Genomic DNA, 21513 nt, shown 5'->3' with positions numbered 1-21513 from the left:
AAAACATGTTCATGGACCCCAGGTTAAGAATCCCTATTGAGAGTAATGAGGTAAGGGATGAACTGGTAATCCTTCTCTTTGATTTTATGTGTGGTTACATTTTTCTCTTTCATTTTTTCCCTGCTTTAGTCATCCCTCCAGGCTTCAGAGCACAGAAAACCTTCTTCCTATGTCTCCTGAAGATTTTGATGAGTTTTCCCGGATAGTGGGCCATGTAGAACTCAACAATGTGGTATGTACATCTACCAGAAAGAATGTCCTTGAGGAGTTCCTGGGAGGTTTTGCTTTCTGAGGCAGGGAACTGAAGCTAACTGATTACACACTGCTATTCACAGATGCTGGATGGAATTTTGAGCACCATTTAAGGATTTTTTTAAGCCAGCCAATGATTAACTTACAGGTAGTAGTGCTTAAAAAGTCTAAATTTTTGTCCAGGAATTTTGGATATTTTGGACATTTATTTCATCCACTCACCATAGTCTTCTTTCATATGCCCCTCAATGGTTTCAGATAATGAAGATCTAAAAACACATAGAGGGAAAGTGACCAATGATTGAGCTCTTTCAGAGGTTTACCTAGTTATTTTTTCTTTGTTATCATAGTCTATTACTCTAGCATGAGCAGACTTTAGTGTTCCCTGCCAGTAACGACGCCTGTGGCTACCTGCTTGGCATTCTGGGACTCAGATGGGAGAGTTTATTGGGGGCAGTAAGGAGGTTGGTTTTTGGACATCATCCAGAAGGATTAGTCTAACTTTAGAGAAATCTTTCCTGGGTATACATCAGGTAGCAATACTGAGCCAGGGCAAAGATTTCTTTTGGCATTGGGGCCAGAGCTCTTTATTCTCAAGGTTTAAGGGATTTTTGCTGATACTGTTTGATTTTAAGCTAATTCATCCATGAAACTGTCCCAGGACCATGTGTTGTAGTTTTTGATATGCTAGGCAGCCCTGTTAAAAAGTAGTGGCATAAGCTGGACAGTGACCCCTCTGTCTCACTGCATCCATATATTCCTAACACGTTCAAGGTTTATTTCTATGTTTCAGTGTATGTGTGAATAAGTGCACAGGGCTATATTGTGGGCAAAGTGTTTTGTGTTAATTTGACTTTTCAAGGTCCCTATTTTCTTTTCTTTTTAAAAATATTTATTTAATTTAGAACATTTTTTCATGGTTAAATGATTCATGTTCTTCCTCTCCCCTCTGCCCCTCCACCTCCCTGAGCTGACAAGCAATTCCACTGAGTTTTATATGTATCATTGTTCAAAACCTATTTCAACATTATTAACATTTGCAATAGAGTGATCATTTAAAGTCAACATCCCCAGTCATATTCCCATCGAACCATGTGATCAATCATATGTTTTTCTTTTGCATTTCTGCTCCCAAAGTTCTTTCTGGATGTGGATAGTGTTCTTTCTCAAAAGTCCCCCAGAATTGTCCTGGATCATTGCATTGCTGCTAGTAGAAAAGTTCATTACATTCAATTGTGCCACAGTGTATCAGTCTCTGTGTACAATGTTCTCCTGGTTCTGCTCCTCTCACTCTGCATCACTTCCTGGAGGTTGCTCCAGTCCCCATGGAATTCCTCCACTTTGTTATTCCTTTGAGCACAATAGTATTCCATCACCACCAGATACCACAATTTATTCAGACATTCCCCAATCGGAGGACTTCCCCTCATTTTCTAGTTTTTTTTCCACCACAAAGAGAGTGGCTATAAATATTTTTGTACAAGTCTTTTTCCTTACTATCTCTTTGGGGTACAAACCCAGCAGTGGTATGGCTTTATCAGAGGACAGGCAGTCTTTTAAAGTCTTATGGTCTCTATTTTCTCACCTTTCTGAGTAAGCTGATTCTATTTAGAGATCTCGCAGTCCAGCACTTTCCTTGACTGAGTTTGAGGTGAAACACAAAATTGCTTATGTGGCACTTTGAAGAAAAAGGACTGTGTATTCAACCTGTGACCTTTTCTATAGCAGCATAAATGCATGCACTAACAGTAAAAGAACAGGCACAAACAGGCTCCATGTGAGCTCCAAGATTCCTCCTTCACTTATGGAAGCACCTGCTCTTTTAGCTGAGTTATTCATACTTTCCAAGACCCTTAGAGGTGCCTTGAAAAATTCTAAAACTTAAAGGAGGTTTGGATTTTCATGCATAAGTAGTATGATTGTTTTTCAGTCTCTGTGTATGTTTGGCTATTGTTTAAGAACTATTATGCCTACGGAGCAGCTAGGTGGCTTAGTGAATGGAGAACCAGGCTTGGAGACTGGAGGTAGTAGGTTCAAATGTGACCACAGATACTTCCTAGCTGGGTGATCCTGGGCAAGTCACTTAGTCCCATAGCCTAAACCTTACTACTCTTCTGACTTGGAACCAATATACAGTGATTCTAAGACAGAAGGTAAGGATTTAAAAAATATTATGCCTATATAAAGTATTCTTCCTTGAGCCATCAGGCATCTGAGACTTGGTTAAATTGGAACTTAAAAGAGTTATTTAAATAAAGTCAAATATGCTCTTTCACAAGGCCTAGATTTTCTAGTTACTGATTCCTTCAAAAGAGATATAGTTCCACACATGGAATCAGGAAGTTAGTGCTCAAGTTCAAGCTTTGCCACTGACTCTATGACATTTTCTACTTTGTCAAAATTGGTTTAACATATATAAATCTCTCTAACTATATCCATATGTATAGACATATAGATGTGGAGGGCATAGTGGATAGTGTCCTCGGGCTTGGAATTGGGAAGACTCAAATTTGAATCAGGTACTTAATAATAGCTGTGTGATTCTAGGAAGTCATCCAAATTCTCTATTCCTCATCTGTAAAATGAGGATAATAATAGCATCTACTTGTGTATAGCTCTTTGAAAATTGTAAAGTTCTATAAGTATTCTATAAATGCTTCATGGCAACTCTCCAAGATTAAATGGCTGAGAAAGTGCCAGTCAGAACTGGGAGAGGAAGTTCTGCATCGTAAATTCCCTATGCCAATAGATGTAGGTCCAGTTGTTTTTGTTATTGTTGATTCTTCTTCTTGTTGTTGTTATTGTTTAAAATGGATGAGGAATGTTACTGTTTAAAAGAGGATGAGACTCTGGGTATGAAGTGCTGTGTCTGTGATTGTGTCGCTAGTGTCTAAAGGGAGATTTTTTAACTTAGTCTCCTGATACCAGGTCCAGCACTCTGTCCACTATGGTAGACTATAAGAAGAAGGAAGTGGCATCTCAGAGCGATTGGCATCTTGGGAAGGGGAAGGGAAAGTGCTCTCTCTCCTCACATGCATAACTTAGCTTAATAATTACCCCTCTGGGACTTAGCAAGAAAATTCACCCTTTTCTTTTCACCCTAGAATTGGACAATTCAGCATTTTTTCACCTGGGTTCTGCATCCAGCAGATCTGCACAACAGAAAGGGGTAGGGGGAGCTTAATACTGTCTGGATAAATTCAAAGAACTAAGGCAATGAGCTACAGAGTGGCAATCCCTCAGCTTATGGGCTTATGGGAAAGAAAAGGCAGGACTTACCGGGACAGCTAGGATGGTCCAGCGTTTCACGCAGAATGGTTTCCCTAGCCCCTATTGGAAGTGATGGGTGACTGCTAGCTGCTTTCCCTTCTCTAGAGGGTGGGCAAGTTGGTGAAATGTGTAAGCCTGCCTTCCGATTCATGTAACAAACTTAATAACATTTTCTGTCTTTACAGATGAATGCAACTCTCTAATATTTGAATGTCGTTCATCGCTTCCCAATCAAACTCGCGTGCTCTTCTCTGACTTACTCCCACCACTCTGCTCCTCCACAGCCTAGGTTTTTAGAGAAAGGAAAATCATGTTAATGAGTTTGCTTCCAAGTGAATTTTTTCTTATCTCAAAAACACGCATGTTACCCCGACGGTCTACACCAGTCTCATCGAAGGTAAAGCTGATATGCCTATGCATTCAATATGGAGCAAGGGTAGGGGGTCTTTTGAAGGGAACCTAACAAAGTGCTGTGCACATAGTGGGGGCCGAGTAACGATCTGGTGGCAGTAACAGGTCAAGTATTTATAGAGAGAATTTTTGGTGTGGCACTAGTAATTTTTTCTACATTGGAAAAAAAAGGTTTATTTTAATGGTTCAAGGACAATCTCCAGGTTGTCAGTATGGTAGGTCTGTCCCCCTTCTTTTCCCCTATCCCATACACAGTGTTACATTTATGAAGCTATCTTTGAAAAGATAAATGACCACAACTCTATGGCATTTGGAAACTTTGATAAACCACTTACCAAATGTAGGCAGAACATAGCAGAAGCTGCCTACCTTCTGGACACGTTTCTCCAACCTCCAATCTCCTGCTTTAAAAAGTGCCATATTGTATGAAGTTTGCCAGACCAGCCATTTAAAATTAATACGATAAATTAACATTTGTTGATGGAATCAACTGCATGTTTGGGTTAAAGTTAATGGTAAGTCTCCAGCTAATGTCCACCAAGGTCAAGTACGTGTAGTAAGTTCATAAATAGCATTTCTGGCGGAAGTTGAGTGGCTCAGTGGATTGAGAGCCAGGCCTAGAGATGGAAGGTCCTGGGTTCAAATCTGGCCTCAGATACTTCCCAACTGTGTGACTCTGGGCAAGTCACTTGACCCCCACTGCCTAACCCACTCTTCTGTCTTGGAGCCAATACACAGTGTTGACTCCAAGATGGAAGGTAAGGGTTTAAAAAAATAGTGTTTCTGTTTCTGTGTGTCCTTACAACACTTTAAAAGAGTTTCTCTCTTCATAGTGGTTAGAAATGAACATGCTTTTGCATTTCTAATCAGGTTGTTAAGGCTCAGTAAATACTTTACTACATCAGCACTTGTAGTCTGGGCCAGAGGCCATTATTCATAAAAATAACGAACATTGATGAAAACTGTAGTTATAAATAAACAAGTTAATAAGTTGGATCAGCAGCAACTAGTGTTTGATCTCTTAGCTATCAAATATAGACTTAATGGTTTATGTGGGAAGCCAAATTAGAGACCTAAAAGCAACAGTACCTGAATGGAAACACTATCTAGAACTTGACTAATAATGAAATTTACAATCAAATCTGTAATGGTGGGAAATGTTTGCTTTCTAGTGATAACACCACTGGAACAGAGTTATGTTAATTTTATTTTCCTTTTTAAGTGAAAATGTTAGATTGTTTCCATTGTTTTCTGCCTACACTAGCAATGAAATGAAAAGTTACAATTTGGGGGAGGGAGAGAGAGAAACAATAATTTTTAACTCTGTGAAACTTACCTGAAAGAAAATATATCTACTTGACCTTTTTAACTGTATCTCACTGTCTGTATATTTAACTGTATCATCATTACAACTGTTTTTCTTGTGGTCATCAATATTTCTTTAAACCAATTTAAAAACAACAACAAATGAATGATCAATTATTTGTGTTGCATTAGGAGACTTGCTGCCTTGCTTGGTCTTGTCCTCAGTTAAATCATTGCTGTCTTAACTCAGATGTTTCTTGTGTCTTCAAGTCTGCAAAATGCTTTCCTTCCAATCAAATGCCCTCTTGCTCTAGCCCTATACACATTGTTCAAAATAAGATGCCACAGATCAGAAGAGTGGTTTGGGGGTTTATTACCAAAACTTTATTTATTTTTATTTTATTTATTATTTTTTTTACCAAAAGAGGGAAGGATGAACCCAACTTTAAGAGGTGTTTTTCTTTTGCAATATTTGCATCTAGTTTTGATATTCATCATAATTCTGTTATTATGATAAAAGGAAGCTCCCAAATTACCTTCAAAGGGCAAAACAACAGCAAAAATCTGTTTAATTTTAATGAATTGAGAATACTATTAGGACTAAGTTAGAAATACCATGTTTAGTGAAATATTGATAAGTTCACAATGGGAATTATGATAAAAAGACATCAACATGCATGAGTGTCCATTGGCTTTCTCTTATTTATACTTACTTCTGATTCAGTGAGAAGCAGGAGGGTATAGAATGTGCATGGGCAGAAGGCTGCCCCTTGAAGCCAGGTCAGCTCTGGAACAGCAGTGTTCCAGCCCTGCTCTCCACAGCCTGTTGGACCTAAACAAGTCACAGTATGCTGGGCAGCTCTCGAAGATGCACAACTAGTGATAGTCTATGCTCCCAGAGGGAGTTTCTTTCCCTGGGAGAATTCCCTCTACCAATGAAGTCACAGAACCAATTGCTATCCCATATTTAAATATGAAAATTTCACAGTACCCACATTTAGAATGAAGAACATAATTTCCTAAGACCCTGTTAACTAAGGGCAGCTAAGTGGCTCTGTGAAAAAAAGAGCCAGACCTAGAGATGGGAGGTCCTGGGTTCAAATTTGGCCTCAGACACTTCCTAGCTGGGTGACTCTGAACAAGTCACTTTACCCCTATTGTCTAGCCCTTACCACTCTTCTGCCTTAGAACTGATACTCAATATGGATTCTAAGACAAAAGGTAAAAGTTAAAAAAACAACAACAATCCTAGTAACTTTCCTTGTCAATCATGACTGCTATTGCAGATTAGGGCATCAGTACCTACAGCCATGGGGATACTGCTGCTTTATATAAAAGCATTTTCCTCACCACAACTCTGTGAAGTTAGAAAGCAATTCCTCAATCAGCAAGCATATATTAAAGGTCTGTTAGGTGCTGGATACTTTGCTAGGCTTATCCTTATTTTGAAGAGGAAAAAAAACTGCCACTACCAAAGACCTCTGGGGTCCTTGATGCGCACACACACACACACACACACACATATATATATGTATTTCTAAATCTACAGACTAATTGAATATTCTCTTGGAACATGATTAACATTATAATATGTGGTATATTTTTTAAATATATAAACTTTCAATCTGCCGCTTTTCCAAGGCTGCCACCTCAAATTCATATTTATAAATATCTCAGGTATTATTGAAAATGGACTATTTCACAGAAATATCACATGTCTCATTTTTTCCAATGATTAGAAAGAGAGGAGGGAGGGAATAGGCATTTACATAGCACCTACTGTGTGCCAGACATAGTGCTATGGATTTTTTAATAGTCAGCATTTATGTAGCACTTACTATGTGCCAGGTATCATGCTAAGCTCTTTACAAATGTTCTCTCCTTTGCCCTCACAACAACCTTATGTAGGTGCCATGAGGAAACTGAGGCAAACAAAGGTTAAGCAACTTGCTTGGGGTCACACATTTTATATTTGAACTTGGGCAGGTCTTTCCGACTCCTGGTCCGATGCTCTGTTTGTTCATTGCTTTAGACTGCATGGCTGGCTCCAGAGGTGAAGGTGAGGGTTTAAGTGGGAATTTGTTGAGAGAGAGAGAGATAATTAAACTTGAACAGTTCTGAGTGTGTGTGTGTGTGCACACACGTGTGTCAGTAAAGAGTAGGATCACTTACACTGAACTCAAGTCAAATCAAATTCTAGTTAAAGAAAATGTGTGTACCTTCTTTTTGATCCTGACAACATGAGTGAGGAGTAGCAGAGGCATAACCTGAAGCACTGCTCCCATCACACATTCTGTTATTCTTATGGCTACCAATGTAGATTTCTCCCCTGGGGAACTTCTTCTGGAGGAGGGATTTTTATATCTTTCCAAGGACCAACCTTGCTCAATCTGGAGAGGCTTCTCACTAGCCACCCAGGAAAAAGCTAAAACAAAATGGCACTCTGGCCTGTGTAGTGCTGTTTTACTTCCTTAGAGATGGAGAATTACCCCATTTTAGACCATCCTCATGCATTGACTTAATGGTTGGCACTCCAAATGGGAAAGCCTTGTCCAGTGACAAATTAAGTGGACATGGCATTGAATGAACTGGATTAAATTCAGTTTGGCATTCTTTTTGTAAAGGAAACTAGAAAAGAAAGAATGTTGCAGCCAAATGGAGTAATGGTGGCCAGCTTCTCTGTGGAGAGGGAAATAATGGTGTTGACAGAGAGTGGGCTTCTTCTTGCCTCCAAAGTCAACAAGAAGCATCATTTCACAGGATGACTGATCTAATATCACAAAGTTCATGATAAGCATTTGCAGAAAGACCCTCTTGAAAATTAACTGGAGCTTAAGCACCAGCATCTGGAGAAGGGAGCAATGAGGCAGAGTCTACAAAGAACCCAATAAAATGCCCCATATTTAAATAGTCTCTACTTTGCTTCTTGGTAACCACAATGTAATAGTGGGACTTAGGTGAGATTAACAAGGTAGATGCTAGAATATATTCCAAAGTAGTGAATGAAAGAAGCCCAAGGCTTTTAAACAGCCTCCTGCCAATATGTCATAAGGGCCAGATACCATCTTCTCCCTCAACAAAAATTGATTATATTTAATAATAATATTAGATAATATTTATATAGCACTTACCATATTCCAGGCACTGCATCCAAGTGCTATATTTTCATTTCATTTAATCCTCACAACAACTATGGGAGATTGGTGCTATTATTATCCCAATTTTACCTGATGAAGAAACTGAGGCAGAGAGAGGTTAAATGACTTGCCCAAGGTCACACAGATAATTAGTGTCTAAGACTATTTGAACTCAGGTCTTCCAGACTCCGGACCTGGCATGTTGTCCATTGTACCATCTACCTATTCAGTAGATAAGAAATTTTTTTTTTATTCATTTAGGAGTCATTCCTCAATCAAGTGTCTATAGTCAGATTTGTAAAATCAAAGAAAAATTAATATGGAATTAGAATAAATGATAAAAATGGGGACAATGAAAATAATATCACTCTCTCCTATTTAAACAAAATATAGGAGATAGAACAATCAATAAACATTTGTGTCTGCTCCATGCCAGGTGCTAGAATACAAAGACAAAAATGAACAGCTTTACATTCTGTTAGATGTGGATAGAGAGAAAAAGGGCATAATGGTATATGGCAGAAATGTAACATTATCAGGAGACCAAAAAACCTAGAAGCTTCTTTAGTCAACAAGTGGGCGAATAGAGCTACCAACAGTTTTTGAATATAAAAGTCATTGATGAAATCTTTGCAGGAAGTGTAGTGGAAGATGCTAAACAGTTGTTCCTCAAAAAACAGCCAGAAGCAGTGGAAGAAAAATAATCATTTTAAGGAAGATTGGCAAGGAGAGGATAACAGCATGTTGTTCAATCTTTTCCAACGGAAAAGATACTGGAGTGGTTTGCCATATCCATCTCCAGCTCATTTTATAGATGAGGAAACAGAGGCCAACAGGGTTAAGTGACTTGCCCAAGGCCACACAGCTAGTAAAGCTCTGAGGCTGAATTTGAACTCATGAAAATGAGTCTCCCAGACTTCAGACATGGGATTTTAATCCACAAGGCCACATTGCTGCCCTCACTAACATGATTAGATATTACTGTGTAGAAAGTATTTATATTAGACTGCATCAAGCACTCGACATTATGGATGAGATCCATAATCACTCAAAATAATTTCATCAACTCTTGTAGAGAAGAAGCCAAGTTGATGAAAACACCCGCTGACCAGCCTGTGGTACCCAGCGTAGTTCATCCCCAAGTACACATAACTGAGATAGTTGTGCTTGGAGAAAGGAATAGCTTGCCTTGCAGATGTTCTTTATCACCTTCAATGACCTCAAGTCTGTCCCCGAAATAGAGATTTTTAACATTAATATTCTCCCCGAAGAGGTACATGGTAGGCGGAAGCAGGCTGCAACCCTTTAAAATTAAGACATCATGCAGGAAGACTGTGAAAGGTGCTCTCAGAGAAATGTCTGATCAGAGGCCCAAAGAGGACAGGCTCAGTCACGCAGCCCACGGCCTCCCTTGGGAGCCACCTAATGTGCGGAGCACTAAAGCAATGGCTACCGATTGTGCATTTAGGGGAGAATTCAGAGGAAAGTGCCCCAGAACTGGCAGGCAGGATCGGACTGTGATTGCTGTGGGCGCCTCCCACAGATCCATGGGAGCATTTGTCCAAGTCCTGAAGGATTGTTGCCACCAGGGAGGTTGTTTAGTGCTTTCAGGATGGAATAATGATGCCGCTCCTATCACGTACCTACCAAGTTCATCCTTTGTACTAGTTCATAAACTCAGCTCTGGAAGGGATGACAGAGACCGGCTTATTCAGCCCCTCATTTTAGAGAGGAGGAAACGGAGGTCCAAATGCTCCGGCAACGGGAGGGCTTCGCTTGGCTTCTACTCTGCACACTGAGCGTGGCGCACGGAGTTAAAAACACCTTTTTTACTCTGCTAAGTATCCAAAAAAGGCCCTCTAGTAGGATCATGTTAATTGGCCACTATAAGAAGCCACCAGGGAGGTCAATGAATTTTTTTTTTTAAATAGTAAGTCTTCCTGGTAAGGGGTAAGCTTTCATGTTCCTTAGCTCGCCGGGGTCACCTCATTCTCTTCTCATCAAGGATCACTCCCCTCTAGTTCTACTGAAGAGGTATTAATTGGGGCACCCAGCCTACCACTTGGCTCCGAACCCTACGGAAAGAAGCCAAAAGCTGGTCTCCGATGTATAAATACACCATCCCACACTTCACGTTGGACGGCCCGGGGGTAGGAACAGAGAACAGACTGACGGCTAGGCTCTGAGTCATAAAGCCTGCACGAGCAGGCGCCCCGCCAGAGATTGAACTGGGATAGGGCTGCCTTGGAAATAACAGGCATTTCTGACCGTGGCAGCCATGCAGTTTTCTCTTTAAATTTATCATACAAGTTACGAATTGTCCCATGCGTGCTGATTAGGGCTGCTTCCTCAGGAAGCTGCCAACTTCCGATTTAGGAGGAGGGGAGTCCCCCCTCCCCTTAAGTAGCATAGGAGATATAATGAATTTTAGTGAAATTCATAGAAGAGCATATAAAGCTTGCTGCATTCTAAAGAAAACCTCATGGCTTTCTGGGAGCACCCATAGGATGCCTTTAAAAACATTTCCGTGACCACTCAAAACACTCCGTTAGCGCTATGTCCTGTCTCACCACTGCCGTGCGGGATAAGGCTTTCCTTACCAGAGAGCCTTTATGAAGTGCTTACCATGTGCCAACAGATGTATAAACTCTGAACAAAGAAAAACATGGAAAAAACTCCCCAAATCCCAGTTTATGCCCATGCACCACAACCATTTGGCCCCCCACTCCCAGCCCCAGGCATGCGCGCATGAGCACTCTCCGTCTCTGTCTCTGTCCAGCTGATCCATTATGCACCGCAGTCAGTGTTTGCTTTCTAGCTAGTGTCCCCGCCGCCTAGGGCACTGCTGGCTTTTTCTCCCTACAGTATCTGGCAGGTGCTCAGGGAATGAAAACCAGCCTCAATATTGAAATGCGCTGACTCCCCAAATCCTCTCAAGTGAAACGAATTCTATGACACGCCTAGTTGAATCTGGGAATGACCATCCTTTCCACACGGTTACAGTAGCTGATGCTGATATAATGCTTCAAAGCACACATCGTTTTGTGTATGCAGAGGCCTTCTTTGATGGGAAAAGCCGGGAAACAGCTGTTCTGCCCACTTTGTAGATGAGCAGGCAGAGGCCCAGGGAGGGCTTATTTGCCTAAGGGGATGGACGCACGTAGAAAATGGCAGAACTCAGGCTTCTGAGTTCCAATCCAGTATCAGGGTGCTCCAATCAGGTCATTCAAAGTCTTGTGTTGGGTGGGTTGTGGCAAGAACCACGTCCACAGCTCCCCTTCCTCACCAGCGTTTCTAGCAAGGAGGAGCATAGATCATTTACCACCTCCCCGCCACAATCTCGCCTCCGTGCCCTGGCCTCCCCGGAAAGTCTTAGAACGGATGGTTTCAGACAAACTAGTGTCTGTGCTATGAAGGAACACAAGGCACAATGTGGCTGCTCTGAGGGGGGAAAAATGATCCCACACCATTTTTTTTGGTATACCTGTTTATTATACTGAAAAAGCAACACTATTTGATTTCATGTAAAATAAATATATCCCGATTTCTGAACACTTACAACTTAAGTCATTTTAAGGTTAGATTCCGTTATGGGAAAACTGCTAGAAGCGGGTACATTCATCGCAGCACATTCCCTGCAAAGAATCTAAATCAAACATGGAGCCGCTCAGTCCCAGTCACTGATGGTCGTATCAAATAGTCACTTACAGTCCAGCTCTGAAACTAAAGGGTTCTAAGGGAGGAGAACAGACTTCTCACACGAGGATGATATAAGGAACACTAAGATAGTACATTTTGGGTACAAAGAATTAGCATGACCATATCTAACCGTTATGGTACAGAAAATACATAGGATACTAAACAAACAAAAAGGTCTTTGGAGTGTAGAGATGGCAGCAATTTAACAGGGAAAAAAATCACTGAAACCAAATCTATGTGTCAGTGCCAGCCAGTGAATTACAGCCAAATCAATAACGTGCAGATACAGAAAAATAACGGCATGAAGAAATCAGTGCAGTGCTCAACATGAACATGAATGCTTTACAAAACCTTCAGAACATTGAAGAAAATACTATCTAACTCTTGTTCTCAAACACCACTTCGAAGCATTGTTTCCCAGAGGAAAGCCTGAGCTTCAGGGGTCATCTTGGCTTCCTACAGTTACATTGCTGTGATTTTCCACTGGAGTTACAGAATTTGAGCATTGATCAAAAAGTAGCTCAGCTGCCCTTACGTGAAAGCTTCAATGATCTAAATCACGCTGCTGTTGGAGAAAAGCAAGTTTTATAGTTATTTTACTATGTAAACTGGTGAATTTCTCCCGACTCCCAAAAGACATTCTAATATGCACAAATTTCATAAAATTAGCAGACGAGATTTCCTCCTACCTAACAAAGGGGCTAGCTTCTACATGGTACTGCACAAGTGATACCTGACCGACCCAAGGGTAAAGAAAGCATCAGGACTAGTGTGTCAAGAAGAAAGAGGGCTTTGTGACTTCAACAGCCCAGCAGCAGTGAGGTCCACTGGTCACTCAACTGACTGGGAGAGTGACAGCTGAACTAGGCTGCTTAAGATTGAAAGTCCAAAATGGGAGCACCTGAAGGATGTCTGAAGGGGGTGAGTGCAGCCACATGCATTAGGAAAGTTTGAAAGCTGTAATGGGCAGAGAAAAGGGAAAATAAAACTATGAGAAATGCTTTCTAATATTTTTAATGATTGCTGTTCGTGTAGCTGAGGATTTTACTCAGATCAAAACTCAACTTCAAAGGGCACGTCCCTGAAGCGTCCTATTCTTTGTACTTAATATCAAAGCACAAATCTTCATTTCATTTCTCCCTGATCTAACCCTAAGTATTCATTCATTCATTCATATTCTAGGGTGAATGTACACAGATATTTCCTAACAAAAGTCTATCCTCTCATCCAAGGTGCCCTTTTTTTATCTACCTTCCAAAGATGAAGGTAGATGGGTGTGCCAGCCTTAAAATGAAATGAGGGTGGTTTTTTTTTGTTTTGTTTTTTTCTTCTTTCATTAGGAAATGCTTGTACCACCAGATATCTCACACAATGGCAAATCAGAAGAAAGCTGGAGTGTTTTGCTAGTGGTCCCCCAAAATGAATAATTATCTTGATTCAGATTTTTGGTGATAGGTTTAAAATAATAAATATTCCACTTTATGGCAAATCACACACAGTCAAAATGACTTTGGTAGCTTTCTGAACTTAAGTGAGGCAAAAAAGCAGAAAAATATGCCCTTCGAGCAGCAAGAGTCAGTCTGTTTTGTTGTCAAGTCCATTAAGTTCCACTGGTGTTGACCTGGCTTAGTGGTTCCTTCTGTCTCTGGTTTGTTTTTCACAGAGAACGGGCATAGTTGAAGCTACTGTGCAAAAGGCCAAGGTTGAGAACCTTCCTGACTAATGTAGCAAAGATCAAAACTGCATAGTATAGAAGTACCACTGCCAAGTTCAAGAGAAGAAGCAGACAGTTAAATGTGGAGAAAGAAAGGAAGAAAGGAAGAAAGGAAGAAAGGAAGAAAGAAAGAAAGAAAGAAAGAAAGAAAGAAAGAAAGAAAGAAAGAAAGAAAGAAAGAAAGAAAGAAAGAAAGAAAGAAAGAAAGAAAGAAAGAAAGAAAGAAAGAAAGAAAAAGAAAGAAAGAAAGAAAGAAAGAAAGAAAGAAAGAAAGAAAGGAAGAAAGAAAGGAAGAAAGGAAGAAAGAAAGGCTGGACTTGGGAAGATCTGAAAAAAGAATCCTCTGGAAGGGTCCAAAGTTACATTCATACTTAGATCTTTTGGTCACCAAACAAACTTTAAAATCCCTGATAAAGTCGAATCAAAATTAGCCTTCACTATTTATTGACAGTCCTCAGTGATAATTCTCTTAAGATCACAGGAAGGTGAGGGTGCATGGGAAACAGTGGGAACATACAACCTTAAGTGCATAGAGTGTTTGAAAAACACCCAAACTATTCCTGCATTTCAAATCTAATATCTTGGGAAAAAAAACCAAAACACTTTCATTTGCTCTTTGAGGCAGTCTTGATCATCCGGGCCAACTGTACAAACAAAATCTTAGTTTAAAAATGCATACTCAGCAGAAAGAACAATCATCACAAATGCACACGACACAGAAAGAAATTGTGAAGACCACAGTAAAGCAAGCAATGGTGATTTTTTGTTTTTTTTACATCAAATTATCCACAGCACGAGGTAATATCGCTCACATTATGAAGGGAGATCCTGCTTTGTTTCTATTTTTTTTCTTTTTTTTCCAGAGAGCTCAGATTTGTCCTCTGCATACAATGAAGAAAAAACTCCAGTAACACTGAGATAACAGACAGACTCTGTAAAATATACATCACTACCAGGGAAGTACACACGCTCTTCATAATCGTTTCCCACAATTAAATAGCTAAAGTGATTGGATTCTTAGGATCGAGCCTGAGACCCCATTATAACAATCCATCTAGATTCTTATGGACTGTTTGGTTTTCTTTGCCGTCGCTGGAATCTTCTGGAGGTGTGTACTGGACTTGGTATTCCTGAAGGATTTTAAACACGTCGTGGTGTCCAAAGTGCAGGGCTTCGTCCATGGGGGTGTTATTCCACCTGTAACAAACAGCAGGCCCGTGACTGGAGCGCTCAGGGAATGCGGGCTTTGTGGACAAGCCATCTAACACTCAGTTACAGCCAGGGAGGTCGAGAGTACGCGAGCCCCCGCGCCTTCTGCTAGAAGACGGATAACCGAGCTCACCAGGGGAGGGGCTTGCCCACCAAGTGCGAGAATTGGGCTGTGAAACCACGTCTTCTGACTTTTTCTGGTATTCTCTCTATTACCCTCTGGATAACCATGTGCTGTGCACTTAAACCCTGTTTTGGCGATTTTTGTAGATGGAAATTAACAGGGAAAATCAGACAAGGGCTTTAAATCCAAAGACGATGTTGAAAATGAATGTTTACTCTGAGATTAATTTACCTTTCCAAGTCACTCAGAAAAGCAGACTTTATAAAGAAATTGCTGCTATGAGTGAGATGGTATAATGAAGACTTTAACGATCTAAAAAGGTTAGTAGAAAAGCTACGGCATCTCTTTCAATGATTTCTTTTTAAATGGAATGTTTAGCGATGATTCGCTGAGCTTATGTAGGCTCATCATACAGACGCCTATGTGGAGTTATGTAGTATGTACACATCGACGTGTCTATCGAGGGTGTATATCTACATTAAACTATAGATATACTGATATCCATCATCGAAGCTTGTAAGTGCATTTGGGTGCCACCCAAAGACCCACACCTACACCGGGCTACATGGAAACAGTACAAAGAGGGGGAATGCTCCAACCACCACTACACGCTGGAGTCCCTTCCATTCTCTTCAGTGATCTGTGACTCTCCTTCAGACTTTCTGAAAGGTATTGGTTTTTTGTTTATTTTTAGGGAAAAGTTGAAGATTTAAAAGCAAAGATAACCTTGCTCCTAACCAGATCATTAGCATAAGAAAGAATGGTGCAAAATGGTGAGGACACTTGAATGAGAAGAATATAGACTAAGAATAGCGATGATGATGATGATAAAAATAGTAGCTAATATTTATATAGTATTTGGTAACTTTTGAAAGTTACCTGAGCATTTCTCCTGAATGCCATCCCAACCCTTTCTACATCTTGAAAACCCATTTATTTCTAGATATAAATATAATTTAATAAATTATATTAAAAATAGAAATAAGTAGAAACAGATAGACACCAGAATGGTTTGTTAGAAAGAACACTACAGTCCTGGGTTCAAATTTCATCTCTGACACTAATTAACTCTGCAATTTGGGGAAAGTTAATCAAAGTCTTTCAGACTCAGTTTCCTCATCTATACTATGGTCATAATACTAGTAGCATCACCTACCTCACAAGAAGATTGTAAGGAAAGTACTTTCTAAACCTCAAAAGTATCATATAAGTGAAATTGAATAAGCTGACACAGTAGATAACGTATCAGGCCTAGAATCTGGAAGACATCTTTCTGAATTTAAATTCAGGCTTAGACACTAGAAGTGAAACAAGTTACTTGGCCTCTAGTTCCTCATCTGTAAAATGGGCTGGAGAAACAAATTTCAAACCACTCCAGAATCTTTGCCGAGAAAGCCCCAAAAGGGGTTGCAAAGGGTTGGGCACGACTCGAAATATCTGAACAACAACAAACCTTGAATACTAGTATTAAGTGATGTTCTATCTATACATTCCCCAAATCCATCTTTGTGCGATTGGATCAGAAACTAGAAAACTGGGTGAGATGCGGTCATTCTGCTAATAGGGAACCTTCCAAAATGAGAAAGGTTTGGGAGAGCACCAAACTAAAGTAAGGTTCCCCTGCCCCCAGCCTGAGCTGTGGCTGTTAATGAATGTACTTCTTTCCAAGAGCAGGGTTCCGTTCTCCCTCTTTGGGATGCTCACCCATACAATGGCTGAGAGCACCCAGCTTTACACAGACTGACTAGCACTGCAGCCTTCCGAGAAAACTCTGACCAAAAGGGACAAGAGAGTCCGTTTTGGGACTAACGAGCCATGAAGCCTTTGGAAAAACACTTCACCACTGGAGGCTGCTCTCTCTTATTTATTACCAGTGCCTCACAGCCTCCATTTTGTCAAACAAAGTCTGTGTTCATTCTTGCCTCTTTTCCACGTAAGCCATTTCTCTTGCCTAAAACTTTAGCCTTCTTTCTTCCCTTGCTCTGAATCATCCCATCCAAAATTCCAGTCTTCCTTAATAAAGGCCTTCCCAGCCCCCCAGCATCCAGCTTCCGGGAGCCCCCAGGACTCATTTACATAGTTCTGTGCCATTAATTGCTTGTGTATTTGCTCACTGCATCTCTCCTAAGTTCATCTGTGTACGTGTTCACATGTTTATCTTTTCTCCTTCATTAGGTTGTAAGGTCCTTGAAGTCAAGGAACCAGTCTTCTGTTTTCACAACACTCAATATAATGTTCTACACAAAGAAGATGCTAAATACTGCCTGGCTAAGCAGCCGGAAAAGTCCTAGTAGATACACAGTCTCCAAAAGGGGTACTGGCAGTAGTGGGGAGGGGGGCAGAGAGAGACTGAAAGTAGGCGCCATACATCAGAAACAAGGAGCTTGTCGACTATGAGACCAGCTGGAAAATATGTCATGGTTGCAGGTAATGAGTATTCATTTAAAAAGCAGCACCACCTAACAAGGGACAATGAAACATCAGCAGTATAATTAAAGGAGCCAGTGAGAATCTCTGTATGTACAGAGGAGAGGCTAAAATAACTGCTCACCTGTCCTTGGGGAAAGGATTCACTTTGCAGGCTTCCAACAAAAATTTAACCACTTCCACGTGACCTGTGCCCCAAAACAAAAACAGCGAGACCTTGGTATCAAACAGAAAACTGATCTAGAGTGGAATTCACTGCAGGATGGGGTTGTTACCTTCTGCAGCTGCAACATGCAATGCAGTTCGAGAATCGTAGTCCCGCTGCTCCATATCCATCCCCGACAAAGCAAATCTGAAAATTCACAAGCAGAATCACTCATTAAATATAGACACTCTAAAATGAATTCACTTGTGACATTTACAAATGCAGTCTAGTACATCAAGAGCTTGTTGCCCTGCCTATAAATCACCTTAAAAACCTTTCAGCCAAACTTTTCTCTTTAATTCTATTGGTTGGCTAAATCGGGTAGACACCTTGTATAACAAGGTTCGTGGAAACCAAGATACTGGACAACTAGTTCACATGCATATTGGGGGAATTACCTTGCTTCTCTCTGTGTTAGCTTGCTCGACTGGCATAGGGGTATAAACACTGAGCACCTCACAAGACAATTACACTTCATTATGATAAATACTCAGAGATCTGAAGAATGGAAGCACAACAGGCACCTTCAAGTCTCTGGAGGACAAGAAACCAACACCAAAAAGTCCCCCATGTTCACAAAAAACAAACAAACAAAAAACAAAACAAAACAAAACCCTGCTTTACTCTACATTTTAAAATCTGTAGTCTACACAGGAGAGTCAGAGATTTCAAAAACATCAGTAGAAATTGAAGACTAGGACCCTTTGCATTTCAGAAATGAGCAATAAAACCACTGGATTTGGAGTCCAAAGAAACTGGGTTCCAATCTAGACTCTGCTATTTTACTACTTGTATGACCATGGACAAGTGATTTCACCTAAGTGCATTAAGCTAGAAGACCATAAAAGTTCCCTTCCAGCTCTAAATCTCTCTCAATGAGAGGCTTTTCAAGGCAACACAAAGCTGGAATGGTCAGCTGCCCACACAGCATTTTAGAGGCTCCAAAAGGCTCTTACTTGTCTAAAAACACTTTGCCTATTTCTCTTCCACTGTTTAATTAGAGTCACTGCTTATTAGACATCAAGGATCCTGAGAGACAGATCTGTCTCCAAAAAGTAACTGTTAAAACATGCCTTGGGTGGGGAAATGAGGAAGGGGTCCCCCATAGTTAGTACATCAGCACCCATAGATGTAGTTGATGAGGTTAACCTCATAAAGATCGGGTTCCCACAGGGGAAAAATAAGCTACATGAGTCTTTATGGGTCAAAAGAGATGAGAAAAGGCCAAGAGTACAAGTGGGTGTCATCTAAGGGCAGGAGTCTTGAATGGGACATTGGGAGAATATGCTTAACAGAAACCTTGTCCCCTTTGAAATTTTCTGGGGCCTTTCTATCCGAGTTGAGAAATTCAGCAGTGGCTTCTGGTCATCCTTAAAATGGTCATGTATTAAGAAATAAGCCGTGTACGTGTGTCAACCAGTCTTTCTCTAACCAGCCTCTCCCACCATTTTAACTGACCTTCGAAGGGCTGACACATCTCCAGTATATGCAGCAAACAAGAGATTTATCACTGACTTCACCTGGAATGAAGATAAATGTCAGGAGTCAGCTAAAGGAAAAAAAATGTGGAGCGCAGGGCTACTGTCTATGAATTATTATACATATTTAAAATACATAGCAGTCATACCAAACTAAAATGAAGAAAACTGACTTGTTTGCCCCATGCCCGATATCCTGTCCAGAATACAGGCCTGCTTCATACCAACTTTTCCTCTTTAAAGCATAAGAAAGGGCAATTAACCACAAGAAAAGAAAAGAGGGGAAATAGAGGGTTTATGTCAACAAGCATTGGCAACAATCCATAAGAATTCTTTTTTAAATCATGGAAATCCTTATGCTATAAAAATGCAGTAGGATGAAAAGAGCAAGAAAATGTAGTTTGGGGTACTTTGTGTATGGCACGGTATCCCTTAAATACTTCACAGTTCAGAAAATGGCTCACCCCCGTATGGTTAAAGATGGAGGCCGTATACACACCGCAGAAGTACCGTTCGGCCCAGTGCCCTGCCAGGAATCGCCATCTTTGTGAGATCCACTTAGCTTTTTGGGGAATCGTAACCCAAAAAAGGAGAGACGTATTCCCCTTTAATTATCCCCCCCCCAACACGGCAGCCGTGTCTGGGGCTCGGCTAAGGGAGGCTCTTTGCCGAAGCGCTTCCCGAGTGCCAGGCATCAGAGCCCTGATGAATGGGCCGTGTCTGGCTGGAAATGATCAGGGGCAAAGTGGAGGGGGGCCTCCCTCCGCCATCACTCCTGCTCCAAATCAAGGACAAGGCATGCCTGGAGGTTACTGATTTAGTCCAGATGGGGGCCCCTTGCTTGGCAGCTATACAGAGTGCTGGTGGAGTAAAAATGTTAGCAACTCGTTCTCCTCGGAGACTAACATCCACGCCGATGATCCCTCCGACCTCGGGTTCCATCTCCTCCTCAATGGCTGACTTTTCAGGCCACATTCTGAGGCCACCCAAGCCCACACCAGCCACAAACGGCTGAGGAAGGGGTGTGGATGATCAGGAAAGGCCTAGGGTAGAAGGCAGCATCCAAGGAAACGAGGGATTCAGAGAGAGGGAGAGCCTTTCACACACAAGGGATTGCTGATGCAAAGGTACCTAAATGGGAGAGGAACCCATTGTACAGGAACCCCAAAGTAAGAAGGTTGGCTGAAATGGAGAGAGTGTGAAAGGAGCCCTTTAGGGAATGGTCCAGCCCCATGGCCTTATATATAAAGAAAGGAAGGCCCCAGAAGGACCCGTCACTCGTTCAGGGTCACACAGAAAGTGAAGCTTGAGGATTTGAACCCAGGACTTTGATGGATGACTTAGCCCACCTTTGCCTCTGATGAGCCTAAAACAATATTAGCTTTCCCTCCTCCAGTACAAGTGTCTCTCTCTCTCCTTTTCTTCTATCTTGGAGGAGGCTTCTCCTGATATCGTTAACTCAGTGATTCTCTTCCTCAAGCATATCCAATTCTCCAACAACTCCTTCGCTTCTGCTTTCACATAGGCATACCCCCCCCCTTTTTTCCTTTTCCACATTTTTCCCAATTCCACATAAAATAATTTTCAATATTTATCTTCCAAAATTTTGAGCTCCAAATTCTCTCCCACCCTTCCCACCTTCTCATTGAGGAGGCAAACAATTTGATATGGGTTATACGTATGCAGTCAATATCCATGATTATTATTATGATTAAGTAGAAGCCCTTGCCTTCCATCGTAGAATCAATACTGTGTATTGGTTCCAAAGCAGAAGAGCAGTAAGGGCTAGGCAATGGGGGTCAAGTGACTTGGCCAGACATAGCTAGGAAGTGTCTGAGGCTACATATGAACTCAGGACCTTTAGGACTAGATTTCTTTTTTTAATTTGAAAAAATTTATTCAATGAATTAATTTAGAATTTTCCATAGTTACACAATTCATGTTCTTTCCCTCACCTCCTCCCACCCCTCTTGTAGCCAATGCACAATTCTACTAGGTTTTACATGTGTCATTGATCCAGACCTATTTCCATATTATTGATATTTACACTAGGATGATCTCTTAAGTCTACATCCCCAAAAATATCCCCATCGACCCATGTGATCAAGTAGTTGTTTTTCTTCTGTGTTTCTGCTCCCACAGTTCTTTCTCTGAATGTGGATAGTGTTCTTTCTCATAAATCCCTCCGAATTGTCCTAGCTCATTGCATTGCATTCTATTGTACCACAGTGTATCAGTCTCTGTGTACAATGTTCTCCTGGTTCTGCTCCTCTCGCTCTGCA

At 41.0% G+C, this 21513-nt stretch overlaps 2 protein-coding genes across 4 annotated transcripts in view; one reads left to right on the top strand and one right to left on the bottom strand.

Moving 5' to 3' along the window:
• Positions 1-5401, top strand: part of STAT1 (signal transducer and activator of transcription 1) — a 56063-nt gene extending 50662 nt beyond the window's left edge. Inside the window, exons 23-24 of the mRNA XM_007494532.3 lie at positions 130-232; positions 3708-5401. Of these exons, the coding sequence (XP_007494594.1) occupies positions 130-232; positions 3708-3725 (121 nt within the window). The 3' untranslated portion in view covers positions 3726-5401. The remainder of the gene's footprint in view (positions 1-129; positions 233-3707) is intronic.
• A 6443-nt stretch (positions 5402-11844) lies between these two features.
• GLS (glutaminase) overlaps positions 11845-21513 on the bottom strand; it is an 88939-nt gene continuing 79270 nt past the window's right edge. For all 3 annotated transcript variants that reach the window (XM_056794130.1, XM_016433750.2, XM_056794134.1), the window contains 4 exons: positions 19212-19273; positions 17824-17900; positions 17673-17736; positions 11845-14985 (listed from right to left, as the gene is read on the bottom strand). In XM_056794130.1, the coding sequence (XP_056650108.1) occupies positions 14829-14985; positions 17673-17736; positions 17824-17900; positions 19212-19273 (360 nt within the window). In that variant the 3' untranslated portion in view covers positions 11845-14828. The remainder of the gene's footprint in view (positions 14986-17672; positions 17737-17823; positions 17901-19211; positions 19274-21513) is intronic.

The sequence above is a fragment of the Monodelphis domestica genome, chromosome 4 (assembly GCF_027887165.1).
Source record: "Monodelphis domestica isolate mMonDom1 chromosome 4, mMonDom1.pri, whole genome shotgun sequence".
NCBI lineage: Eukaryota > Metazoa > Chordata > Mammalia > Didelphimorphia > Didelphidae > Monodelphis > Monodelphis domestica.
Note: the sequence above shows the minus strand (reverse complement) of the source record. Positions and strands in the feature narration are given on the sequence as shown.